This window comes from Amblyomma maculatum, chromosome 3 (assembly GCF_055883805.1).
Source record: "Amblyomma maculatum isolate TAMU_Amacu chromosome 3, ASM5588380v1, whole genome shotgun sequence".
In the NCBI taxonomy this organism is placed as follows: domain Eukaryota; kingdom Metazoa; phylum Arthropoda; class Arachnida; order Ixodida; family Ixodidae; genus Amblyomma; species Amblyomma maculatum.
Window position 1 is genome coordinate 155237888 of NC_139346.1, and position 22602 is coordinate 155260489.

General features: G+C 47.7%; 1 protein-coding gene across 1 annotated transcript in view; it reads left to right on the forward strand.

The window, feature by feature from the left end:
- Positions 1 to 22602, forward strand: part of LOC146196540 (uncharacterized) — a 169010-nt gene that overhangs the window by 47835 nt on the left and 98573 nt on the right. Inside the window, exon 2 of the mRNA XM_084598285.1 lies at positions 11812 to 11995. Within this exon, the coding sequence (XP_084454411.1) occupies positions 11812 to 11995 (184 nt within the window). The remainder of the gene's footprint in view (positions 1 to 11811; positions 11996 to 22602) is intronic.

Consider the following 22602-nt stretch of genomic DNA (forward strand, 5'->3'; position numbering starts at 1 on the left):
GAACAGGTGTATACACATGTATAGTGCGATATACGATATGTTGCCGTGTCACAGGCAGTCGCGGAAGGTGATCAGCTTTATTGTCCTGCTCGCATTTTTTTCCCTGGCGTGTCCATCGCCTTTCTAAGCTCGCGACCTGATAATTACCGATTGTTGGCGGCCATTTCAGTACTGGTGTGTCGGTTCACTCTCCTTGCCAAGCGGCGATGCCTTTGCTTTGCGCTTACTAGGGGGCTTCATTAGTGATGCCGATCAAGCCGATCTCACTGCTTCCAGTTTTCTTCCTTTTTAATGCCCGCAGATTAATGACTTTCTGATATCCCCTTCTTCCAGCTTGCACTTCACTTATCGATAGACTGGCACTGCCTTGCGTTGAGTGCGTACGTATCGGGAATAACGAACGCTGGTGCACCCTCTACTCCGTGCCACCGCTGTTCTTTTATACCAACCCCCGCTCGTCGCCCAGCTGTTGAGCTAATTTTCGGCTCTCGTTGATTTCGTCACGCTCTAGCTCTAAAACATAGGTGCAAGGTTTCAGATGACCTTGCTGCACTCTGCGTGGACTGCAAATTTAAGTCCTCTGAAATAACACGAGACGGAAACGACGTCCCGTACTCGAAGAAATAGGCCCGCCGCTGCATCTGAGTGGCTGCTCCTGAGCATTAGGTACTGGGTTCGGTGCCGGCAGAGGCTGTCACCTTGGGATGGAGACAAGACGCAAGAAAAACTGTGAGCATAGGTTAGCACCAGATGGTCGAAATTAATACGAAACTCTACACTGCAGTGTGCCGCTTGGCCCAGTGTTTCGGTGCGCAGGACGCGAAATAAAAAAGAGAATGCCATACCTGATTCATGAACAAAATGGTATGGTGAAAGGAAGTTTGTACTAACACTGGAACTCTTTAACCAGCGACAAGTTCTATTCGGTACACTGACTGCAAAATTGGAAAGCAAATATCCGGAACTAGAAGGTAAAAAAAGAAATCTTTCTTTTTCGAAGACTTACAGCGACCGAAAACGATTATCTCAATATAACAGTTTTTTTTTCCTTCATATAGTTCTTTTTTTAGTGTTCAGTATATATCATATTACTGAAGCATATAAGTAATATCGCAGACGTGTAGAGCGGTAGGCGCGGCCCGCCTGCTCTTCGCGTGCTTGCCGACAAGCGGCGCGACCATATCTGCGTGCGTGCGTGCGTGCGTGTGTGTGTGTGTGTGTGTGTGTGTGTGTGTGTGTGTGTGTGTGTGTGTGTGTGTGTGTGTGTGTGTGTGTGTGTGTGTGTGTGCGTGCGTGCGTGCGTGCGTGCGTGCGTGCGTGCGTGTGTGTGTGTGTGTGTGTGTGTGTGTGTGTGTGTGTGTGCGTGCGTGCGTGCGTGCGTGTGTGTGTGTGTGTGTGTATGTGTGTGTGTGTGTGTGTGTGTGTGTGTGTGTGTGTGTGTGTGTGTGTGTGTGTGTGTGTGTGTGTGTGTGTGTGTGTGTGTGTGTGTGTGTGTGTGTGTGTGTGTGTGTGTGTGTGTGTGTGTGTGTGTGTGTGTGTGTGTGTGTGTGCGTGTGTGTGTGTGTGTGTGTGTGTGTGTGTGTGACATGATACACACCTTGAGCAGTTGCGTACCATCCAAATTAAGTCACTCATCAAAGCAGCCATGATGAAAATGCATGAGAACATAGATCAGTGGCGATATGAGGAAAAAGGGAAATAGAAAAAGAATGCGCAGTGCTTCATTCATGGACTCGCGCAATCGTGCTCGCCTTTTTCCTCTTTTTCTCCATCTTCCCCGTGCAGAGTAGAAGGCTAGAAGAATATATGTTCCCTCAACCGACCTCTCCACCCTTGCACGTTTCATAGCATCTCTTTCTCTCTACTCTTAAATGGTTCACAAAAAATACAGGCAATATCGGTTCTTATCAAGGAAAACAACACAATTGAGCAGTGAGATACGCACTTGCATTTCTGTCTTTCTGTTCTATTTCTGCAGTCTGAGTATATATGCAAACTATAAATAAATCTAGATATAATCCATTTCTGGGTAGCATGCTGAACAAAATGTCACGTTGCACACGTGTGTACCATTAAAAAATAAATAAATGCTCACCAGCCACTTTTGCACGAACGTCCCCCCACCCTATTCCATTCACCAACTTCTTTTGGCCACCCACAGGCCTTCGGCACTCGGCGCGGACAACGCGTAGGAAGATCATGCTCGAACGCATGGCTAGCGCACTTTTTGCAAAGATGGCGGCAATGCACAATCGATGTGCACGCGGGCGCAGTAATGGACGTGCGTGGCCTCCCAAAGGGTGGCCGGCGCCACACCAGCCAGCACAGCTCAGCGCGTGCTTTCAGGCGTGCCTTGTACTCAGCCACACACGATGCATTGCACAACGACAGGGGGCGAAGGGCGAGATCGAGTTCGAAAGAGGAAGAAAAGAAAAGTAGAGATGCCTCCCAGTAATCTTTGTCGATATTTTAACAAGGTCATCAGGAGTGCACATCTATGCCGGGAGAAGGGCTGCCTGCCGCGGCTGCCGCAGCCCCACAATGTAAAACTGATCGTTTCGGGCCTTTCACCTTTTTCTCGGTGAAAGCGAAGACGATAGGAAAGAAATGTGCCATCTGGGGCCCCCTGTTGTTGCCGCCGAGTATGAAGACGTTGCACACTTCGGGTGAAAGCGAGGCGCTTCTTGGAAGTCGAGAGAAGTGGGGACACGCAAGATCGATAGGTGAAGTGGGCCAATGGCGTCAAGGAACACGGAGGGATGGGGTGGGATTCCTCGGCTTCCATCCGAGAAGCTGCAGATTGTGAGTGAGTGAGTGAGTGAGTGAGTGAGTGAGTGAGTGAGTGAGTGAGTGAGTGAGTGAGTGAGTGAGTGAGTGAGTGAGTGAGTGAGTGAGTGAGTGAGTGAGTGAGTGAGTGAAATAGGAGCAACCCCGCGATGTCAGAGCTCACCATCCCTTGAGTTAAAGTGTGACCAAGAAATTCACGGAATCTATTCCCCCTTTTATTCATAGACCAGACACTCAGCAAAGAATATGAGGCGACGCATGACATCTGATCTTTATCTGACTAGCCCGCAGATGACCGGGAAACAAACCGCGAAAATCTGAAGCAGTTAGTAAATGAACGTTCCTTTCTAGATGCACTGTAAGCGCATTCCAAGCCGCTTAGCTGTTCAGCTATATGGGCTGGAGCGAACAAAGAAATATAAATCTGGCAAACTACCGCGGTCATACACGCATCCACATTTCCTTTCTCTTTATTCAAGAAGTTTAAATTGATCGATGGAATTTTCATCTAGCTTCCAGTCGTGACGCCTTGGCCGCAGACGCGTGAGCGAACATCCAATGGGCAACGCTGCATTCCGCACTTGCACTTCGTTGCACGCGTGTCAGATATTCGATCGCTGCACTCCCGTATATACACGAATTCTCGCCGGGGTTGGGCCGTATCAGCCGCTCCAAATCTCCCCGATGGAAAACAGAGCCACGACAACGAAACGCGAGGAGCAAACACTTTACTCACGACGAACACGACGCGTGCAATGTGGACGCGCTGCAGCATTTGTTAAACGAAACCAGACAGAAATGCAACAACGATCTGCGCAAGGCAGTAACAAGAATGTAGAAAAACAGACAGGCTCAGACAGGACGTCAAAATGACGATAGAGAGAAGAAGAAGAAGAAAAAATGAAAAAGAAAAATACAGTACATTCACTGTTGTCCTTTCATCCTCTCCGCTTCTAGTTTGAAATGTTAAGCGACACCGGGAGCCGTATACAAGCACCGCCAGCAAAGCGGAGCAGCGGTTGCATGCATTTCCGACGCGCCATCGACCTCACCGTTCGTCCTTGCCCGGGATAAAACTCTCCACGAGAAACGACCGGCTGGGAGATAAGCGGAAATACGAGTGAAATAAAACAAAAAAAAAAATGGAAGCCAGGCGTGGGGGCCCTAACGGCTTCGTCTTATGGAGACCAGGAGAAACACAACGGAGACATCGTACCCCCGACGGCGAAGGAGAGACTCGAATGCCAACAGGCATCAGTATACCCTCTTCTCGTGCCCCGAAAGTTCGTCGAGATAAGCTGTAGAATAGCGGTGCGAAATGAATCCTTCATGAGGGCCTATTGAATTGGCAGCGAGTTTACAAAACCTAACGGGCACGGCACCCGACAGCAGCACCGCCAGTGACAGCATGACCAGGCCTGAAAGCAGCAAAGATTTCGGCCTCATATGACACTCGTTGCGCGACTGACGGCCGTCTTGGAAATATACAACAATGCAATTTTCTTAATGGTGCCTTTTTTTTATTCAAAGAAACTCTCCACCCTGCGATCCCTCTTTTTCACTAGCTCAGAGGTGGTCTAGTCAAGGCGCGCTTTAGCCTGCCACAAAGAGCGGAAAAAGAAAGATAAACGTACTAGAATTCAAAGGTATCGCTTTAGTATAGAGGCATCGAGCGCGTACTCTAAATGATTCCTTTCCAAGCGCATTTGTCCACTCCGCTCCGCTCCGCGCTTTATTCTGTAGAAGGCAGTTGATATTGCTAGCCACAGGAGGCAGCTATGGTTACTCTAAATGCCTTTTCATTGGGCTAGGAAGTTCTTGAAGTTCCTTTCCTCTGGACTATCGAATACTGGTTCCGCTGCAGCTTTCACCGTGCTAGCGCCAGGTGCACAAGACAGTCAAGTGAACTATGGCAGCGCCTGTAACTGTCATTGCAAGCGTCTATACAAGGGCGAAATAATTAGCTCGTAAAAGAAAATTCCATCATTCTGTGCGTACATTTGAACCGTGTGCTACGAGGAAAGAGATATCTGAGGGCTGGTAGCGAAAAAACTACAGAAGAAAAATGCATCCAAGACGACGGGGCAGGGCAGGCAGAGTACAAATATTTAGAGCAAGAATAGACAAAGAAGGAATACGTCACGCTTTAAAGGCTGTATAGTTCAGGTCGCAAGCAAATCATTAACTTGACTCGGAGGGTGAGGCGAAGACAGACGTAACCGAGACATAACGACTGGTTCGGGAACGGACAAAGTAGGGTAGGAGTGGTTCTACAACACCGACATACAGTCGCAGAAAAAAAAAATATGAGAAAGGACAGGTGAAGAAAACCCGTCGGGTGGCTCAGAAGTAAAATGACCACGAATGAGGTAACTAATGTTTCCAGACACTGTATACTTTGAAGAGAGTGGGGCAAATGTTACTGGAAACATGAGCAGAAGAAAGAAAGAAAAAAAAAAAAGATGAGGGAGAAGAGAAGATTATGTGGGGGTGTGCAAAAACAACGTCAAAAGTGTGACGAGAAAACAAACTTAAAAAAAAAAGAGAAAAAGTTAGGAGCGGCGCTGGCGAAAAAGGAAAACGAGCAGGAAAGCCGTAAAACAACAGGGAGTGCAAAGACCCCGCAGAGACACCAACACGGCAGGAAAACAAGAGCACGGAGTGAAACAACAGAAGCAGCAGACGGCAAAGCTCGTTGACTGCTTTCCTTTTGACCTTATCGCTTGGAGATGGGATGTCGCGACGAGGCATGGCTTTGCGCGGACACCGATGCGAGCCGTCGGGGCAGGCAAACTGCACTGAACCGTCTCGGAGTGTCGTCTTGCGCGAGAGGATGGCGCGCGCACTTTGCGACATTGTAACCTGCTGAACTGGTCCGGGTCTCTGGTTTTACTATCTCGGCTGTTTAGAGACGATAAGAAGTTCGCTTTCGACCACGTGAAGCTTATCGATGCTGACTTGACCCAGAACTGGTGTTGTCGTCTTTTATGTTTTTCACAGAAGCATTATATGCGCCGCTGAATCTGTTCCAGCCAGGCCACGTGATTCTTTAGGAAGGAAATGGGTTATAGCGGTTCTTTTCTTTGCGAGTGAGTCATTGATTAAGTGTTCTATAGATGAGATAGAGTAGTCGCAGGAAAAGCTTTTCGGGGCACACTTTGACATTGTTATTCAAGGCACAGCAGCGTCTTCCGACCAATAGGCGGAACACCTCTGACTCGAATCACTGCACCAAGCCCGGGAAGTGAATGCAATCGTCCTTCAGAGCAAGGAAGGGATCGCAAAAATTGATGGCTGTTCGGCGTCTAAGACGGCTCCACAGGGAACGTTTAGTTAGTAGGCTTCCAGTGTGAATATGCCTTCTACGTTTAGCATAGCAGTCCGAATTACCGGCACAAAGTGTTCATTTATAATAAAGTACGTGTATAACGCTTAGCATCCGACGCTGAGGAAAGTATCTATACCTCTTGGCGAAGTTACACAAATATATTTATGCAAATATGGACATTGTCACATCTATAATTTACAAACACAAATACGAGAACTCTGTATATAAAGGAGGCGCAGTTCAGAGTATATTAGCTGTTGGCACGTAACAGCAACATAGCTATAAAAGCAAAACGACGTAAGTTCATTTCAGCGAAGCAGAGGGAATTGGTTGTGGCTTCCAGTCATTGAACTTCCAAGCACAGAGGTCCAGTCGGTGCATATCTGTTGATTAATTTTCACGTGGCTTGGCCAACTTTGGTGGCGTCAGTCGAAATGAGCTCGGTTCATTACGCTTGGATACGAATTTTGGTCCAATTTGGCCGAGGTCAATTTTCAGATGGACCGGGCCAGATTTTGGGGAGGACCGGGCCACAATCAAGGGTCAAAACAAAGGCGTTATCCACCAACGTGCATAAGCTTGGTTTGGCTTAATTTAAGAGATTTAACGTCTTTAGGTGACTTACGCTTTGTGGGACGCCGTAGCGGAAGGCTCCGGAAATTTTGGCAACCTGAGTGCAATATGGCATCGCACAGCGCAGGGGCGCCTTGCTCTTCGCCTCCCTCGAAAAGCGGCCGCCGCAGCCGGAATTCGATCCCGCCTCCTTGATTTCAGCAGTCGAACTCCCTAACCAGCGGTTGCGACAGTAATATGATGGTAACGATTATAACTTAACGTTCAATGACAGGTGTACTTAATTCTCTGACAAGAACAAAAATTACAGGATTGCACTTAGCTTCGCTTAAGTGCTTAATAGCGATAGCCTTTCCACCTCCTCTGCTTCCTCTTCTGTCTACCTGTTCTTTTCTTCCTCTATCTTGGGTGTTTGTGTTCTTGTTATGAGTTCATTACTTTCTTTCGCTTCGTCGTCAGAACGTATTCCGACGTCCTTACCGAGGAAATTATGTTGACGTCAGAACCTATTGCGACATCTCGCGGCCACATTTCGCAGACGCGAGATTTTCACCATTACCTTAGAAAGACTTTCGCCTTAGAAAATTACAGATAAATGAGAAGCGAGATATCTCCATGGCTCTTTGCTGGCGCCAGCATGCCCCCTACGTCTGTCTGTAAGATGGTGCTGACTCAGATGTATGTACAATATGCCGACCTTGTAAATATTTTATAAGCCAGTGCGCTATTAGCATCACTCAGCGAGATCAAAGATAGCTTAACTGCACCATGTGACGCCCAAATCTTGCGCTAACGATGGACTATACGCAATGCACAGCGGCAGACATCAGCCATGTGCGCCACGTCATCGATGCTCATCGGAAGAGGTGAGCGCGAGCGTTCCCATGCATGCCGGATCAGAGCCTCGTTTCGCACACGGTGCCCTGTCAGCGCAAAGTCAACATTGTGTGTGAACCCGCTCCGTGTTCGCAAACAACCCTCACTCCTCAAACGCTGTCGTGCGCGCTGCCTGCTTTTCTCTTCCTCCCTCACCGTCTCTACGACTCGAGCATCCCATTTCGAGCAGCAGAAAGTTCGGTGGCCGTTGCCCGTTGCCTGGCTCCAGTTATGTGTGCCGTGCGCTCGCTCTTCACTCGAGTAGGGAGTAGTTGTGTGTAGTACGAGGCAGGGAAGGTGCAGCAGCGGCAATAGCACAATGGCCCCCACTTAGTGCGCTCGCTCCCCCGCTCGTCGGCGGCAGCGGGGGCCAAGGTTGTTATCATTCCTCCGCTCCTCTTCATCTTCCCAGGAAGACAAATAGAGCAACGCTGGCCGCGCAGCGCGGCCCGCTGTTCGCAGCATTCGTTCCACTTCGACCGCCGTGTCGGAACTCGGATTCGGCGATGCGTGCAACGGCGGAGGGGCGTTACTCGGTTTTCAAGCGCCCCTTTCCTTTTCTCTCCTGACGCCTTTGAAAAGGAAGCCAGCACCGGCCTACATAACGGAATTAAAGCAAGGATAGAATTGAAAATTATATTTATTGCGCGACCGTGAGTATGCTCTCGACACGGTGATGAGAGCTATTTTCAGGCCTGCAGTGATTTTGTTAGTTCATTGGAAGCGGTATAAGCGCGAGCGTTCCCGGGCCGAATACACCCTACTACTATACTGCTACTACTGCTGTACTATACTTATACTACACTCTTAATCTCGTTCCACATAGGTACCAGTTATAAGTGGAACTTTAAAAAAAAAATTCCGCTTAATAAGTGGAACTTTTTTCAAAGTTCCACTTATAAGCGGAACGTATGTGGAACCAGATTAAGAGTGTATAGACGCGCACTTTGCGGTTACGTGTTTTAGTCTTCGTAATGATGCGTGATGTATTTCATTAAACTATCACTACGAGCTGTTTTCCGACTACCGCTAAGTAATTTCTAAATAATAATGCCGCGTGCCTCTCGGGACCGAAGAAAAAAAGAGGACGAAGCTGAGTGTAGTGTGTGGAGCTGATCCTTTCAGTGTTCGCTCTATGCATGTTGGCCACAGGGGTGCAGGACAGAGGCCCGAACTCTGTCGTCGACTGACCTCAGAGGTGGCGGCTGCAACTGCGGTGGACCGGTGTCAAATCTGTGGTGACTCTCGGTTGCCCTTGAGGGGTGGAACTCAGCAAAAAGGGAAATCGTACCCGGCTGCTCCACCAGAAAATGTAACGAGTACACGGCAGCGAACACTGAACGGATCAGTTCCACACACTACACTCAGCTTCGTCCTCTTTTTCCTCGGTCCCGAGAGGCACGCGGCAATACTGTAAATAATGAATTCTAAATAATAACTGTTTCGGTTTCAACAGCCGAGCGGCGGCTGCGGCGTCAAAGTGGAGCCTGGGTCACGTGAGGGGCGCAGAAACGACGATATAATCGATAAGCTAAAGCCAGCCTGCCACAACGACAGGAATCAAAATAAGTGAAGCATAGATTATATCACATGTGTTTCTTTTTCGTCTCTCACGCGACCTAGCCTCTACGTTGACGTCATACCGTAGCTCGACAGTTGAAACTGAAATTGATGAGAAAATAAATTTCAATTATAAATTATTAATGCTCCTAGGTAAGTACCAAGTTGTGATCCATATACATGTCTTGCATATCGTTAAAAAGAAGAGCAAAATGCAGCCAAAACTGGGTGTCTATGCACATTTAATTATAAGAAACGTTGTAAATGATTGAGGGAACAACCGTTCTCTAAAGAACGTGCACCGACTCCTTTGCATGCACTGGCTTTCCGTTCATTAACTGCCAACTACGTGTTGATGAGGGAATAGTCCAGTTCTGCACCAGAAGTTAAGGAAATACTTCTTATTAGACTATACGCAGTGTTTAGAGATAAAAGATTCTGCGGTACGGCATCTGCAGAGCATTACAATAAAAGCGGTTAGTGGTGTTGTATACAAGGGTGAATATAAAGGTTTTACTTTCTGTTATGCTGCTTAGTACATTTAGAATGCTGACTCTAAATAAATATGTCCTAAATCGTGGCAAAGAAAAATAAAGAAATGTTTGTAGGTGACAGATTGGCGCTAGGTGTAAGAATGTTCGCAGAGTTCCATAAACTCTTGATTCTTTCAGAAGCCAAGCGAGTTCTTTCAAAGCTGGTGTATCCGGTTTCTTTTAACGCGCCGTTGATACGCGTAGCGGGGCGCTTTTCAGGCGGGATGCACTGGAAGATCTCACCTGATGACCTCGTGCGCAGCATGGGTTGACAGATCGACGCGATGATGGAATATTGCAGTTTAAGCACGGTCTTTAGGCGGAAGCAACGTGGGTATCCGCCTGCTTCTATAGCCATTGTAGAAAAACGCGGGATGTGAAGATATTCCCGAGTCACCTGTAACGATACTTTGATGATTTTAGCAAGTGAAAGCGTATGAGCTGGATGTTTTCATGAACTTACTAGGGTGGTTTTTTAGGGTTCTTGAACCCTAAGAGTCTTAAGGCTACTCAGCCCGTCTGTTGCCACCACTGGAAGCTGCACGCTGAAGCTGCTCGGCTGCTGAGTAATGTATTCAAGTGAAACCACGTTATCGGGTACCAGTGGAACGCCTGATTAGAATACGTTTCACGAAGCGTGAGGATCCGGTCGTTATCACTTCCGAACAGTTTGTGGAGTGGCGAAGTTGTCCGCAGAAAATTTTTGGCTTTTGTTGCTTCAAAGGAATGTGCAGTAGCGTTGGCTTTTGCGGAAGATATACCGTAATAATGCTAAAACTGATAATTGTTGGTATCTACACATGGATTCAGCGCAACACCGTTCATTCAGTCTACGAGACTGGTTTATCTCAAGTCTGTAAAATAATTGACACGAAGGTGTTTATATTTTTAATGGTAATAATAGTAATAATCTGGTAATGGTAATAATCTACGCCGCAGGTTGTTTTGCTTTTCACAAAAAGAACAAATCTCACAGGAAGGTCTCTGTTACTTAATTCTCATGCAAACATGCGTCCGGAGACACTAGGGTTCAGGAAGGTCTTGCAATAATTTGAACAAAAAACAAATCCGGCTTCTTCGTTTTCATTTCTTGCACACGAAGCGTGGAAGTCCTTGGCCTCGAAAACCCGTCTAATGGTATGCACTTGCGGCTACTTGACCCCGTAGGGCATGTCAATACGCAAAAAAAAAAAAAAAAAAATATATATATATATAGAAGACTAAGCAATAAAGCCACTTGAAAGGGGCATCGACGCGAGGGGTGTATTTTTCTCTTTTTCCTAATGGCAGGTACTAAAGCACCGGTATTATGCTTAGCATTGGCATAAAAAGAACTGTTGCGATTTCACAACGAAACAAATGCGAAGGTTATGACAGAGGCCGTTGTATTGAGTTTGGAATTAATATCGACCAGTTAAACGTGCTTGGAAATTCCATTATGTGCGGTCGCTATTCCATTTTGCCCGCAACGAAGCGCGCCTGGCGCGCTCTGTCGCATTAGCATAAAGAACGGTTGCCAATGACAAGAGCGGTCGTTGTAGGTTACGCAAGCAGAGTATACACCATTTACACGTGCGCGCGCATAGACTGCGTCAAGTCAGAGAGGCTTTTTATTGCGTTGACAACCACATTTCTATCTCCACGGCCCAAATAAGGTCTCAGAGCATGGCCTCGTTCAAAATCAAAATAGTATGCTGTTAAGCCTGGGGCATGTGTGGAGAAGTTAGTGGGCTCCTCATAAGATGTGCTATTTGTGGTGATCTGATCCATGTGCATATGCTCGCTGGGAGGTTGAAGGGGGGCGGGGGAGGGGGGGGGGAAGGGTGAGTTGGCTCGAACAAAAGGCAAACATAACAAATGGATGAATTTGGGACGTTTGGGTCATGGTCAGGACATAGATCATTGGAGGTCAGTGCAAGAGGACAGATAATGGCGACCGACAGGGGTGGAGCAGTTACTTTTATGTTGATGATTGTGGTGGTAGCCAAGATAAGCTCAGGAGAGGGAGCTGTCCCGGATTGGTGTGAAGTAAGCATATTGTTGTCGCTTTACTCCTGCCTCAGGAATCTGCATCAATTAAGAATTATCCTGACTGTTGCATGCAGCTTCCTGGGACGTTGTGCTGACATAGGTCATCTCTTCTCTTACTTGCAGGGCCAACACCCCAATGGAGAACCAGGTGACGCCCGTCTACCTGGCGGCTCAGGAGGGCCACGTGGCTGTGCTCCAACACCTGGTCACAGTGGCCGGAGGGAACCTGCACCTAAGGGCTCGCGATGGAATGGCCCCGCTGCACGCTGCCGCGCAGATGGGGGCCCTCGACTGCGTCCGCTGGATGGTACGTATCACAAACTCTTAGACGCTAGAACAGCGCAGAAATCTCCATCTTCTCCCTGCATTCGCTTCGTGTCTCTTGCTGGAAGTGTTTTGGTAATAAAGTGACAGTAGTGACTACAGTTACAGTAGTGTTACGGTAGCTACAGTAGTGACAGTAGTGAATATTATGGCTAGCAGCTTACCAGTATCAATCAAGAGGAAAGTGTATAACAGTCGCATCCTACCGGTACTGACCTACGGGGCTGAAACGTGGAGGCTAACAAAGAGGGTTCTACTTAAGTTAAGGACAAGGCACAGGTCCATGAAATGGAAAATGGTAGGTGTGACGTTAAGAGATAGAAAGCGTGCATGCAGAGTAGGTCAGAGAAATAACTCAAGTTACCGACATTCCAGTCGAAATTAAGAAGAAGAAATGGGCATGGGCAGGACACGAAGTTCGAAGTGAGGATAACCGATGGTCTCTTAAGAGTAACCGATTGGATTCCAGAGGAAAGTAAGCGTAGCAGGGGGCGGCAGAAAATTAGGTGTGTGGATGAGATTAAGAAATTCTCAGGGGTCGAATGGATGAAGCTAGCGCAGGACCCGGTTAATTGGAGGAAAATGGGAGAGGCCTTCACCCTGCAGTGGGTATAGCCTGGCTGATGGTGATGATGATGGTGGTAGTGATGGCGATGATGAGTAGTCGGGCGATATAGCAAATAAATAACGAATACATGCACGCAAAGAAAATACGTGTTTAGACTGCAGAAAATGTTGACGGGAGGTAGATGTTAGGAGAGAAAAATATGTCGGCGCACTCACGCATGCCCGAACGTGGGAACCCGAATGCTACACTGCCGGTGTGAACACCGGCTTAAATAGTTTACGTTTATAGGCGACTACTATTTCCATGCAAGGGACATATTCTCGAGTTGAATGAGACCGCCTAAATAGCCTAATCCAAAAACTGGAGTAAAGTTTCAAGTACAACACGGCTAGAAATAGCAGTGAAGGATATGAAACTCAGCTCATCCAATTTACGTTCGTAAACACAATTGCCTCGTCAATCAACCTGACAGAAATTTAAACTTGTAGATTTTTTCTTTTCTCTTTTTGTCCTCCAGAATAAACAGCGCGTTTCGCGAGCAGCAATGGCACCTGCAAGTACAAGCTGCCCATCGTTAGTCTTACAGCTCAATTCTTCAAATAACGAGAGGCTCATCATCATCATCATCAGCCTGACTATACCCACTGCAGGGCGAAGGCCTCTCCCATATTTCTCCAATTAACTCGGTTCTGTGTTAGCTGCATTCACTTGACCCCTGCGAACTTATTAACCTCATCCGCCCACCTAACTTTCTACCGCCCCCTGCTACGCTTTCCTTCCCTTGAAATCCAGTTTGTTACCCTAAGCGACCATCGGTTATCCTCTCTTCGCACTACATGTCCTCATCATCATCATCAGCCTGACTATACCCACTGCAGGGCGAAGGCCTCTCCCATATTTCTCCACTTAACCCGGTTCTGTGCTAGCTGGATCCACTTGACCCCTGCGAACTTCTTAATCTCATCCGCCCACCTAACTTTCTGCCGCCCCCTGCTACGCTTTCCTTCCCTTGGAATCCAGTTTGTTACCTTAAGCGACCATCGGTTATCCTCTCTTCGCACTACATGTCCTGCCCATGCCCATTCCTTCTTCTTAATTTCCGCTAGAAAGTTGGTAACTTGAGTTATTTCTCTGACCCACTCTGCACGCTTCCTATCTCTGAATACCATTTTTCGTTCCATAGCCCTCTACGTTGTACTCAACTTAAGTAGAACCCTCTTGGTTAGCCTCCACGTTTCAGCTCCATAGGTGAGTACGAGAGGATAGTGCAGAATAAAAATGATGACGGGGAATAGAAGACACGACCTTCGCTACATCTTGTCCTTTTCTATCCGCCCTTGCCAACATTTTGCACTACAACCCTTGTTCCTTCAACAATGAACCAGAAGGCCCGACAACGTGCGCGGTTTATTGCTGTTCTTAGAATCAAGAAATTTCAGGAACTGCTTATCTCAAGTGGTGGACTGATACCCGCTGATAAGCTATGTGCAAGGCGCAACTGATGCTTCTGACTGAAATCTCGCTGACAATAGCGATCTAAGCTCCTTATGCATTTGAAAACGCCCACTGAAAAAGGCTGCCACTAAAAAAAAAAAAAAAAAAAACAAGCTCTCGCCTACGTTGAGTAGGCTACAAAATGGGATTCTGGGTGGGAAAGCGACACTTCAGAATTGGTTTGAACTTGACTCAACTGTTAAGGCATTATAAAAACACGCTCTTGTCAGAGAACTATCCATCATCCATATACTCCGCCTCGTATGTTCTTCGCAAGGTAATAAGAACTGGGAATGCGAAACCACAGTATCCGTAAGCGTGTTACTCTCAATGCTGCGAGCCAACCACACACGACTGGGAGCCGTCGTCTCTCTCTCTCTCTCTCTCTCTCTCTCTCTCTCTCTCTCTCTCTCTCTCTCTCTCTCTCTCTCTCTCTCTCTCTCTCTCTCTCTCTCTCTCTCTCTCTCTCTCTCTCTCTCTCTCTCTCATGTTCTATTCAAGCGTCACAGAATTGATTTCTGGTGGCCTATTAGCGCCTGCCTTGGTGTATCGAATTCATCTGCGAAGGTACTAAATCGCTCACACATATAAAGCGAAAGTAAAGCAAGGGAAAATGTTAAAAACAACTAAACACTCGAAGGCCCAGCAGCCTCCGGCCGCCAACCATACCTAGTTTGAATAAAACGTTCTGTAACGCGTTCTTTCTCACCGCACGAAATACGTATCTGGACAGGCCATTCGTATGCAAACAACGGCAGTCAAACGAAACTGCCTCTTTCTTTACCGCTTTCTTTCCTTCTTCTACCACTGAGAAGCGTTCGCAGTGAGGCTCAGATTGAGGATAACGGCAGTAGTCGCGGAGACTTCGCTCGTTTTATTCTTACCACGCCGCACTAGTGTCGCTCGTAAATTAAAACACGCGCGCCTGGGTTAAATGAACCGTTATAGGGAGGACGGAGTTAAAAAGCAATAGACGCACTCTTGAGAACCGCATGCCTCTTTCCTGGATTCTGTTCCGGCTTCGCTTGGTTTCACCAAGCAGTCCAACCGAAGCGATGTGCACCTAAACCCTGGCTTGAGACACGCAGGCCCTCGCGTAGGCGCCGTACACTTTAGATAAGACGTCACAGTTTCCGCACATATATTTTATGGTTATCGAACTTTACTGGATGTGTGTCTGTTCGCTCTTCGGAGAGAGAAACGCATTACGTAAGATGAGAGCGTAAGCGCTGGCGGAATGTTCCTCCGCGCGCTATAGACCCGAGGAATTGAGTTCTTTTGAGCCACTCTGCTGCCTCCTTGCAATCATTCTCAGCGCGCTCATCTGACCTTGCTCAACGCATTTCGTTAGTGAAATAAAAATGTAGGCGCTATCGCTTTTAACTTAGAGGTGCGCTTAATCCAATGAAACCTGCTCTCTGCCGTACGCAGAGCAACTGTATGCGGAAAAGGGCACAGCAGTCAACGGCCACATAAGGCGGCTTCTGGTCTTGGTTGAATATTTAGGGGAATCCCGCAAGGCGAAATAGATTTGTAATGAGGGAGTAAATGAAGGAGTAAATGAGGGAGTAACATCTACCCAAGCGCAGTCATACGGCTACAAAGGAAGCAAAGGAAATGAAGAAAAGGAAAGCTGCGCTTGAGTGGATGTCAATGAGTAATTACTCCCTTATTACATGGCAGCTTTGTATTCAGGTCGGTGCATAAAAGTGTTGACTTGATTGACGATGTGTCGTTCGTTTCTTCATTCGTTTGTTTGTTTTTGCTTTTTGCTATCACGGGGCCCGGATCATTCCTTTCCGTTGTACTGCTGCCCGTGTTGTCGTTATCTCCCATCACGACATCTAATGACTTAAAAGCCGTTAGGCCCCAGGCTGAAATTTAAAGAAATTGAGGGTACATTTAAATGAAGTCAACGAGAAAAAATGTAAGACCGGTTCTAAGAGGGCATGCGCGATTTGCGACTGGGCCGGAACTGACTCGTTTGTCAAGAGTTGTCGCAGTCCGTTGCAAAACATCACGGACGCTGCCTCACAGCCAGAACCCGCACAGGACCTCCACCGCACCGATTGATACTATCTGTGCGACCCATTGATGTTTGTCAGTGTGCACTTCATCGGCCACGGCTGCCCTGAATACGGACTTCGTAGAAGCGCGCCTTAAATGTCCACGAAACAACCAGCGGTCAAGCGGAGCACAACAGGGAGCTGGCGCAACACCTGTCTAAGGCACCACTTGGGTGTGACCGCATGATTAATTATGGCGGACTTTGCGTATGAGAAGAAATGATAAGTTCTGAAATTAAAAAATGTGCAGACAATAGAATGTTTCCTTCGGTTGCCATCTGGGTCGAGCTTTCTTTACTGTTTTATTCGCAGGTATACTGGCTGCCTTGTTAGAACCAAGTGAACGTGCATTTTATTTCGAAATTCTGTGCCCTCAAACTAAATTAAAAGTAGATTAGGGTGGGAGGGTGAGTGACGCGTTGTCCGAAATGCGGGCGAATGGCTACATTTGTCGAGGTTTATATCATGTAGCAGCTCTAGTCTCTTTATTTTGAATAAACAGGCCTTGCTACACTTATAAGTGCGGTGACAACAAACCATTTTGTCACGTACTATTTTGCATTCCAGGAATTCTAACATGCGCAGATATACAACAAAACAAAAGTGCAATTCGACAGACCAAAATGATTCTGGACACTTCTGTATGATACCAAAAGCCTATCAAATGTTTCCGAAGCACTTCCCTTTGAATGCTCTGTAATGACGTATCACCCTAGATAAGCCCAGGAAGCGCTGAAGAGCGCCTTATATTAAGGTCACCTATCAAGTCTTCAGGGAATAGCTTCTTCAGGTTGCGTTCCTCACCATTTACACATGTTTGCCTCTACCACGGGAAACTAAGCCATTGAGCAATGTGAAGTCTTAGCTTAAGGGTATGTAAGTTGTCATATTCACGGCCGATCTTTTGGATAGTGTTTGCCTGCTGCATTATGGGTCGAATTGCCGCCATGCCATGGACTAACCCTCCAACTGCTGCTACCGCTATAGGGATATTCATTGTTATTGTGATGTTGATTTAAAGTTTTTTATGAGCCGACGCGTTACCCTGCTGCACGAGGACTTCCCGCAATCCTCTACTTTGTCGCGTCTTCTGAGTTGCCGTTGCCACTATCTTCTTCCTTTTTTTTTTTTTTCTTTTTTTTTTTTTGCACACCACTCCATGCCCACCCTGCCTGCTACTTTATTTTTCAGTGAAACGTCTCGTTTCTCACCAGCTTGTGAAGTTACTCGTTAGCATGTTATATGTCAATACCCGGAATATAAAGGCAAATGACTCTGTTGTCTCGAAGGAAAACAACCGTAAAACAATAGCCCTTCATTATTTCTGTCATTTTATTTTGTGAAGACACCCCATGTATAAATGTCGAAATAACTGGCCCAAACATCTAGGCTGCAGAACAACTTAATATATACTCCTACGAGTTAAAGCTATATAAATATTCAGTTATGCAAATGGCCGTAATTACGCTCTCTCCTTTCTTAATAAACACATTTACTCACAGTTAAAACGAGTAGTACTCATGCGTAGGCCAAATAAAACACTTGCATGCATATTCCGCGCAACAACAGATAATTACGAAACATGGAAAAACTTTCTATCTCTAACGTTTACTTTAAACGCTTATATGTTTTTCTAAAAAGCACATTCGGAACCATATGATGTCATTTGTGACACTCAGTTGAACGCGAGCCACGCTTTCACAACGCGGACCTAACCGTTCCGTGCAGCCGGGGCTTAAGATAGTTGCTGATTAAGCCTATATCTCTTTGTTTCTCTCATTATAGTAGCTCGCATCGATTTCACGCACTCATGTGAGGCTGTCGAAGCCGCTCATGATGCCGTGGCTTTAATTCCATGGTTAGATACGGCGTAACTCCAGCGGCAACGTCTCAATGGCAGCAAGAGACGAAGGCATGACTGCCGGTATATTCATACGACTGCGCCCGCTCGTGCACGTCGTAATAAAAAAGCTGATCTGGTCGATAAGTGTAGCGATTCGTCCAGGCACTGCTCGCTGGTCACGCGTTGCTCGATGGCCAGTTGACCTTAGATAATCGTCACTTGCAGGCATCAGACAGAGCATATAACCCGTTAAGGCAATCTGCACTCAGGTGTTAACAGGTATATGGGAGTCGTTCATGATTCAGTCATTCTTCCCTGATATATTTAGTTTTACCGAGGTTGACGTTCTCAGGTCTTCGTTATGCTCAGCCTCCTCACATTTCATTTTTCTTCTATCTCTGCCCCGGCAGCGTAGACTCACTGCCCCTGCACTGCTCGCTGCATCCACAATGAGGGCTACCTACGCGCACGTTCCACACCACGGATGGGTGTGACTTGGCGAGAGCTGCGCAGACTGCTATAGGAGAAGGAGCTCGTGCCAACTAGGGTCAAAAACAAAAGCGCGCGCACAATTCATTCCGCCTTTCACAGAGAGAACGAATATAAACCAGGTCTTCGTGACAGGCGCGTGTTCGCCAATAACAATTACTCGCGGCGTTTAATAACCCTCCGCTTTTGCACCTTGAGAGACTCGCGCAGCAAAGAACCAACAGCAAGAACGCAAACCCTGCTACCAAGGGGCGGCGACCGGTTTCTTTTTCGGCGTATGAAAAACCCCGATCGTTGCCTCGTTGTATGTAGTGAGCAGTCCAATTCGATTCTGTGCGCGCTATTGTGTGAGACGTTGCGGCGCCTTTCGAGGCTTGTGAGACGTGTGGAGCAGCACCGTGCATGCTAAGTACCGCGTGCAGTGTGTGTGTGTTTACGGGGTGAGGCCGGCACCGGCGGACTTTCATCGGCGACTTTGCCGGCGCTATAGGCTGCGTACGCACAGGCCAGGGGGCTGAAAAGGGGGAACCAGCTGAAAACTCCGTCTAGGACGCAAGCACCACCACAAGCAGCGGCGGAACATTTTCCTTGCCGTGGCCACGGTCTCCTTTCGGCGCGGCGAAAGTGGTGCAGGCATTAACATTTCTATTCGCACTGTGTAACTTTGTCTCTTGTCAGGGCCGGCGTGTTTTGGTTGGTCATCGCTTTTTCTCTTTTTTGTTTTTTATCTCGTGAATGCCCGAAACGTGAAAATTGATACGAGCGTCTCTAGCTGAATACCAATCGTGTTAGGACACCAGGCAAATTAACTCACCGTTTGCTTCCTGGGTGTGTCCTTAGCGTTCCCGTTCTGCGCCCTTTTTTGTCTTACGCTATTGTGCCCTCGATACGATGGCAGCAGGCTGGTGAAACAGTTCCCATGGGTGCGACGTTTCTGAGACACGTTTACTTTTTCTTATCCTTTATGGAATACCTTAAAAATTCACGTGCACTTGCTAACGTTTAATTATGTGTAAGCGTAGCTTGTAAGTGCGCCCTACGTCGGACAATGTACGGTGCACAGTATCAAAATGCACCAGTGGGAACAGCTCTCTGGCTGACATATGCTGTTTGTTACTCTGCGACGTTTTACTAGTATGGCTGCGTTTTTCACTCACGAGTGGTACGCGTACAACGACCACACCGATCCCCCCTTTCTTTCATCTACCCGCCTTGAAGGCCATGGGCTTAAGCTGCGGAGGCCATGGTGGCGGGTTAGATCCTAGTTGTTGCAGTTGCATCTTAAATGTGTCGGAATGCAGGGATGGCGGATTCACTGCATAATCTGTGCATATATATTATAGAAAACCAGACCACTTTCATTTGTCCGGCATGCATCGTAGTCCACAGGATGACTTTCGAACCTAAATTTCCATAAATGGTGCAACCTCCTTGCACATATATCCATAAAGATGCTGCAGTTGGCATATTTTTGGTCTGACGCTATTGTCATTTCTATTTTTAATGCGCTGTTTTGCGTCTAATGTGCCTTTTCGTCTCTGTTGATGCGACAGATGCATCACATTTATTGTTGATCAAATAATGCACTCCTGGTTTTCTTCAAGTCACAGATGTCTGAATTCACGTCGTTATTTTTGTTCCTTGCATATAATAAACTTACTCTAAAGAAACGGGCATCCAATTATTGGTATCGGTAAAAATACACGAGGCTTAATCTACGTATGCCTGGTTATATGTATATTTAAACGAGAGATACGAAGAGAGAGAGAGAGAGAATAAACTTTATTGGTTAATGCAAGGCGTGGATAGTATCCTATAGTCCAGGATTCCAATGGCTTGGGCTGCTTCCAGGGCCTTGGTAAGCAGCTTGTGCTGCTCAAAAATACTCGTGTGGACCAGCTCCGCCTTCCTTACATACATAAACATTTTCTTACATAAACAACCTGTTTTCGGCGACAATGGTCTCTTAGTGATTAGAATGGAGCACCTTATCGATGCATCGATGCAAGCCAAGTTCACTTTACCTTAAGTGTCTCGTTAAAGGCATGTACACGGTGGCCGCCATCCGTACAGTGATATCGAGCAGCGCTTGGTACTCAAGCGCCCAGTAGTTGTCCGCCTGAGCTCGGTAGTTGAGTTTAAACCTGCCCCACTCCGCTCACTCCGATCTACCGAACAATAAGACGTGGCTTCCTTCACGTCGAACTTAAGAGCCATCACACGAGCGTTTCTGTATTTACCTTCGTCGCCCCTACGCTACCAAATCCCGATCACCATGACGAGTTTTACTCCGCTCGAACTCGACGCTGTGCCCGCATCTCTAATGCAACAGGTCGCAGCGTGCACATACTGCATCATATTAACCACCTTGTTTTTCATGCAGACAGATGTACAGATTCTCGCAAACCCGCGCGAAACAACGAATCCGGCTTTCCACTCCTCGTTGCCCTCTCTTAGTCCACTCTCCACTCCACCCTTTCATCCACCAGTCCTCTCTTGTTGCCCTCAGTGGCGCACGCACGCCACCAGTGCGTGGTGTGAGGTAGCGGGCACGCGTACGCAGCGTGCCCTGTTCGACCGTGAGGACACCATAACCCCCCTCCAGCTCCCCCTCGTTCTCCCTCCTTTCACCCGTCCGCTCCCCCGCCTCCGCTTCGTGGCTCGTCGAAATCTGGGACATTCGATTTCGAAGATTAAGCCGAGAACGCGAAACGAGCGCGAGTCAAATCGTTCACTTCTCCCCCCGATCGGAATTAGTGCGGCCATGCCGGCGCCGACACGCTGGAAGAACCGGCAGCAACTCTCTCGAGCGGCATGAGGAACGCTCCAGTAGCGAAGAGAGCTATAGACGCGCCCGCCAATGCTCCGCCGCCGACGCGGATGGTGGAGCAACTCCCGTTGAGAGCTCCCTTGCTCTTCGTACCTGCCTCCGGGGAAATGTGAAGTCTCGCTGTTTTGTGTTGTTTGTGGTGCTCTCCTATAGCAGGCTGATTCGATTCGGCCAGACAGCGTGCCCTTCTTCGAGCCGGGCCGTCTTCTCCAAGAAGCGCGTGTGTTGTTCCAACCGTGGAGAAGTGCTAACGACCGCTACTTTGTGAACGGAGTAAAATGACCTGACCTGGCAAGAGTGAAAACAGAAGTGACAGGTCCTGACGTCATGTGACGTGATGTGACGTGAGCGTGGCTCGTAACAGCCCTGTGTGCGTATTCTTCCAAGTCTAAATCTGACTCGCCGTCTTCACTCTTTGGGTCGCTGCACCTGTTGACGACACCTCTTTGGTGGAATCCGCGTAGTATCAGGAGGGCCTGAAGGTGGCACTACCATGAGGTCTCTACAGCACTGATATTGGTGGGGCATTCTATGTGTTTCCTGGAGGATTTGCGCGTAATCATTACCGCTTCTACCTGAGCCTGCTCCCAAGTGTCATTGAGAGAGTAGATTGTTGTTGTTTTCTGCTGAAAACGTCGACAGCCATATTCCGGCGACCGTTTCGGCTTCAAATCATATAGCGTTGTTCTCTTGCCTTTTGCCGCCAGACATATATACTGAAACGGTTTTTCTGGCAAATTATGGACGTACTGCGCTTCCCTTCTTCGACCCTTGTTTTGAACACCACCTGTATTGTCACGAGGCGAGCTGGTTTCTACGCCAGGCTTCTTTTTCACCAGTTCAACAATTTCGCCATCCGCACATGCCCTTTTTTTGTGGTCAAGATGAAGAAACCCAAACGTCGCTTCGTAGAAACAGTGTAGTTCTAGCTCCGCTCTGTGTCACTACCTGACAGCTACCGCCGCCGCCGATACTGAGATCTAATGGAAGCCCTTCGGAGATCGCTAAAGGGATTGGCAACGGATCAGCTGTAACCGAATCGGTGGCCCTGAGGACAAGCAGTGAGTGCGTCGGCGCGCTGCCGTTGAAGTGCTTCCCGTGGTGATTCTCTAAATAGCTGCCGTTCGCGTTTCTGTGTTCTCAGTGGGTGTAGTTCCAAAATCGACGACAGCTGGACAGGTGTTCGTGACGTTGTTCTTTTGGTGGTGAAAGGAGGAGAGAATTATTGCGAGCCACATGGTCGACTTAATTAATCGTCTCCTTCGGGGACAGTGAAGTCAGAAGTGGCGAATCGGATTCG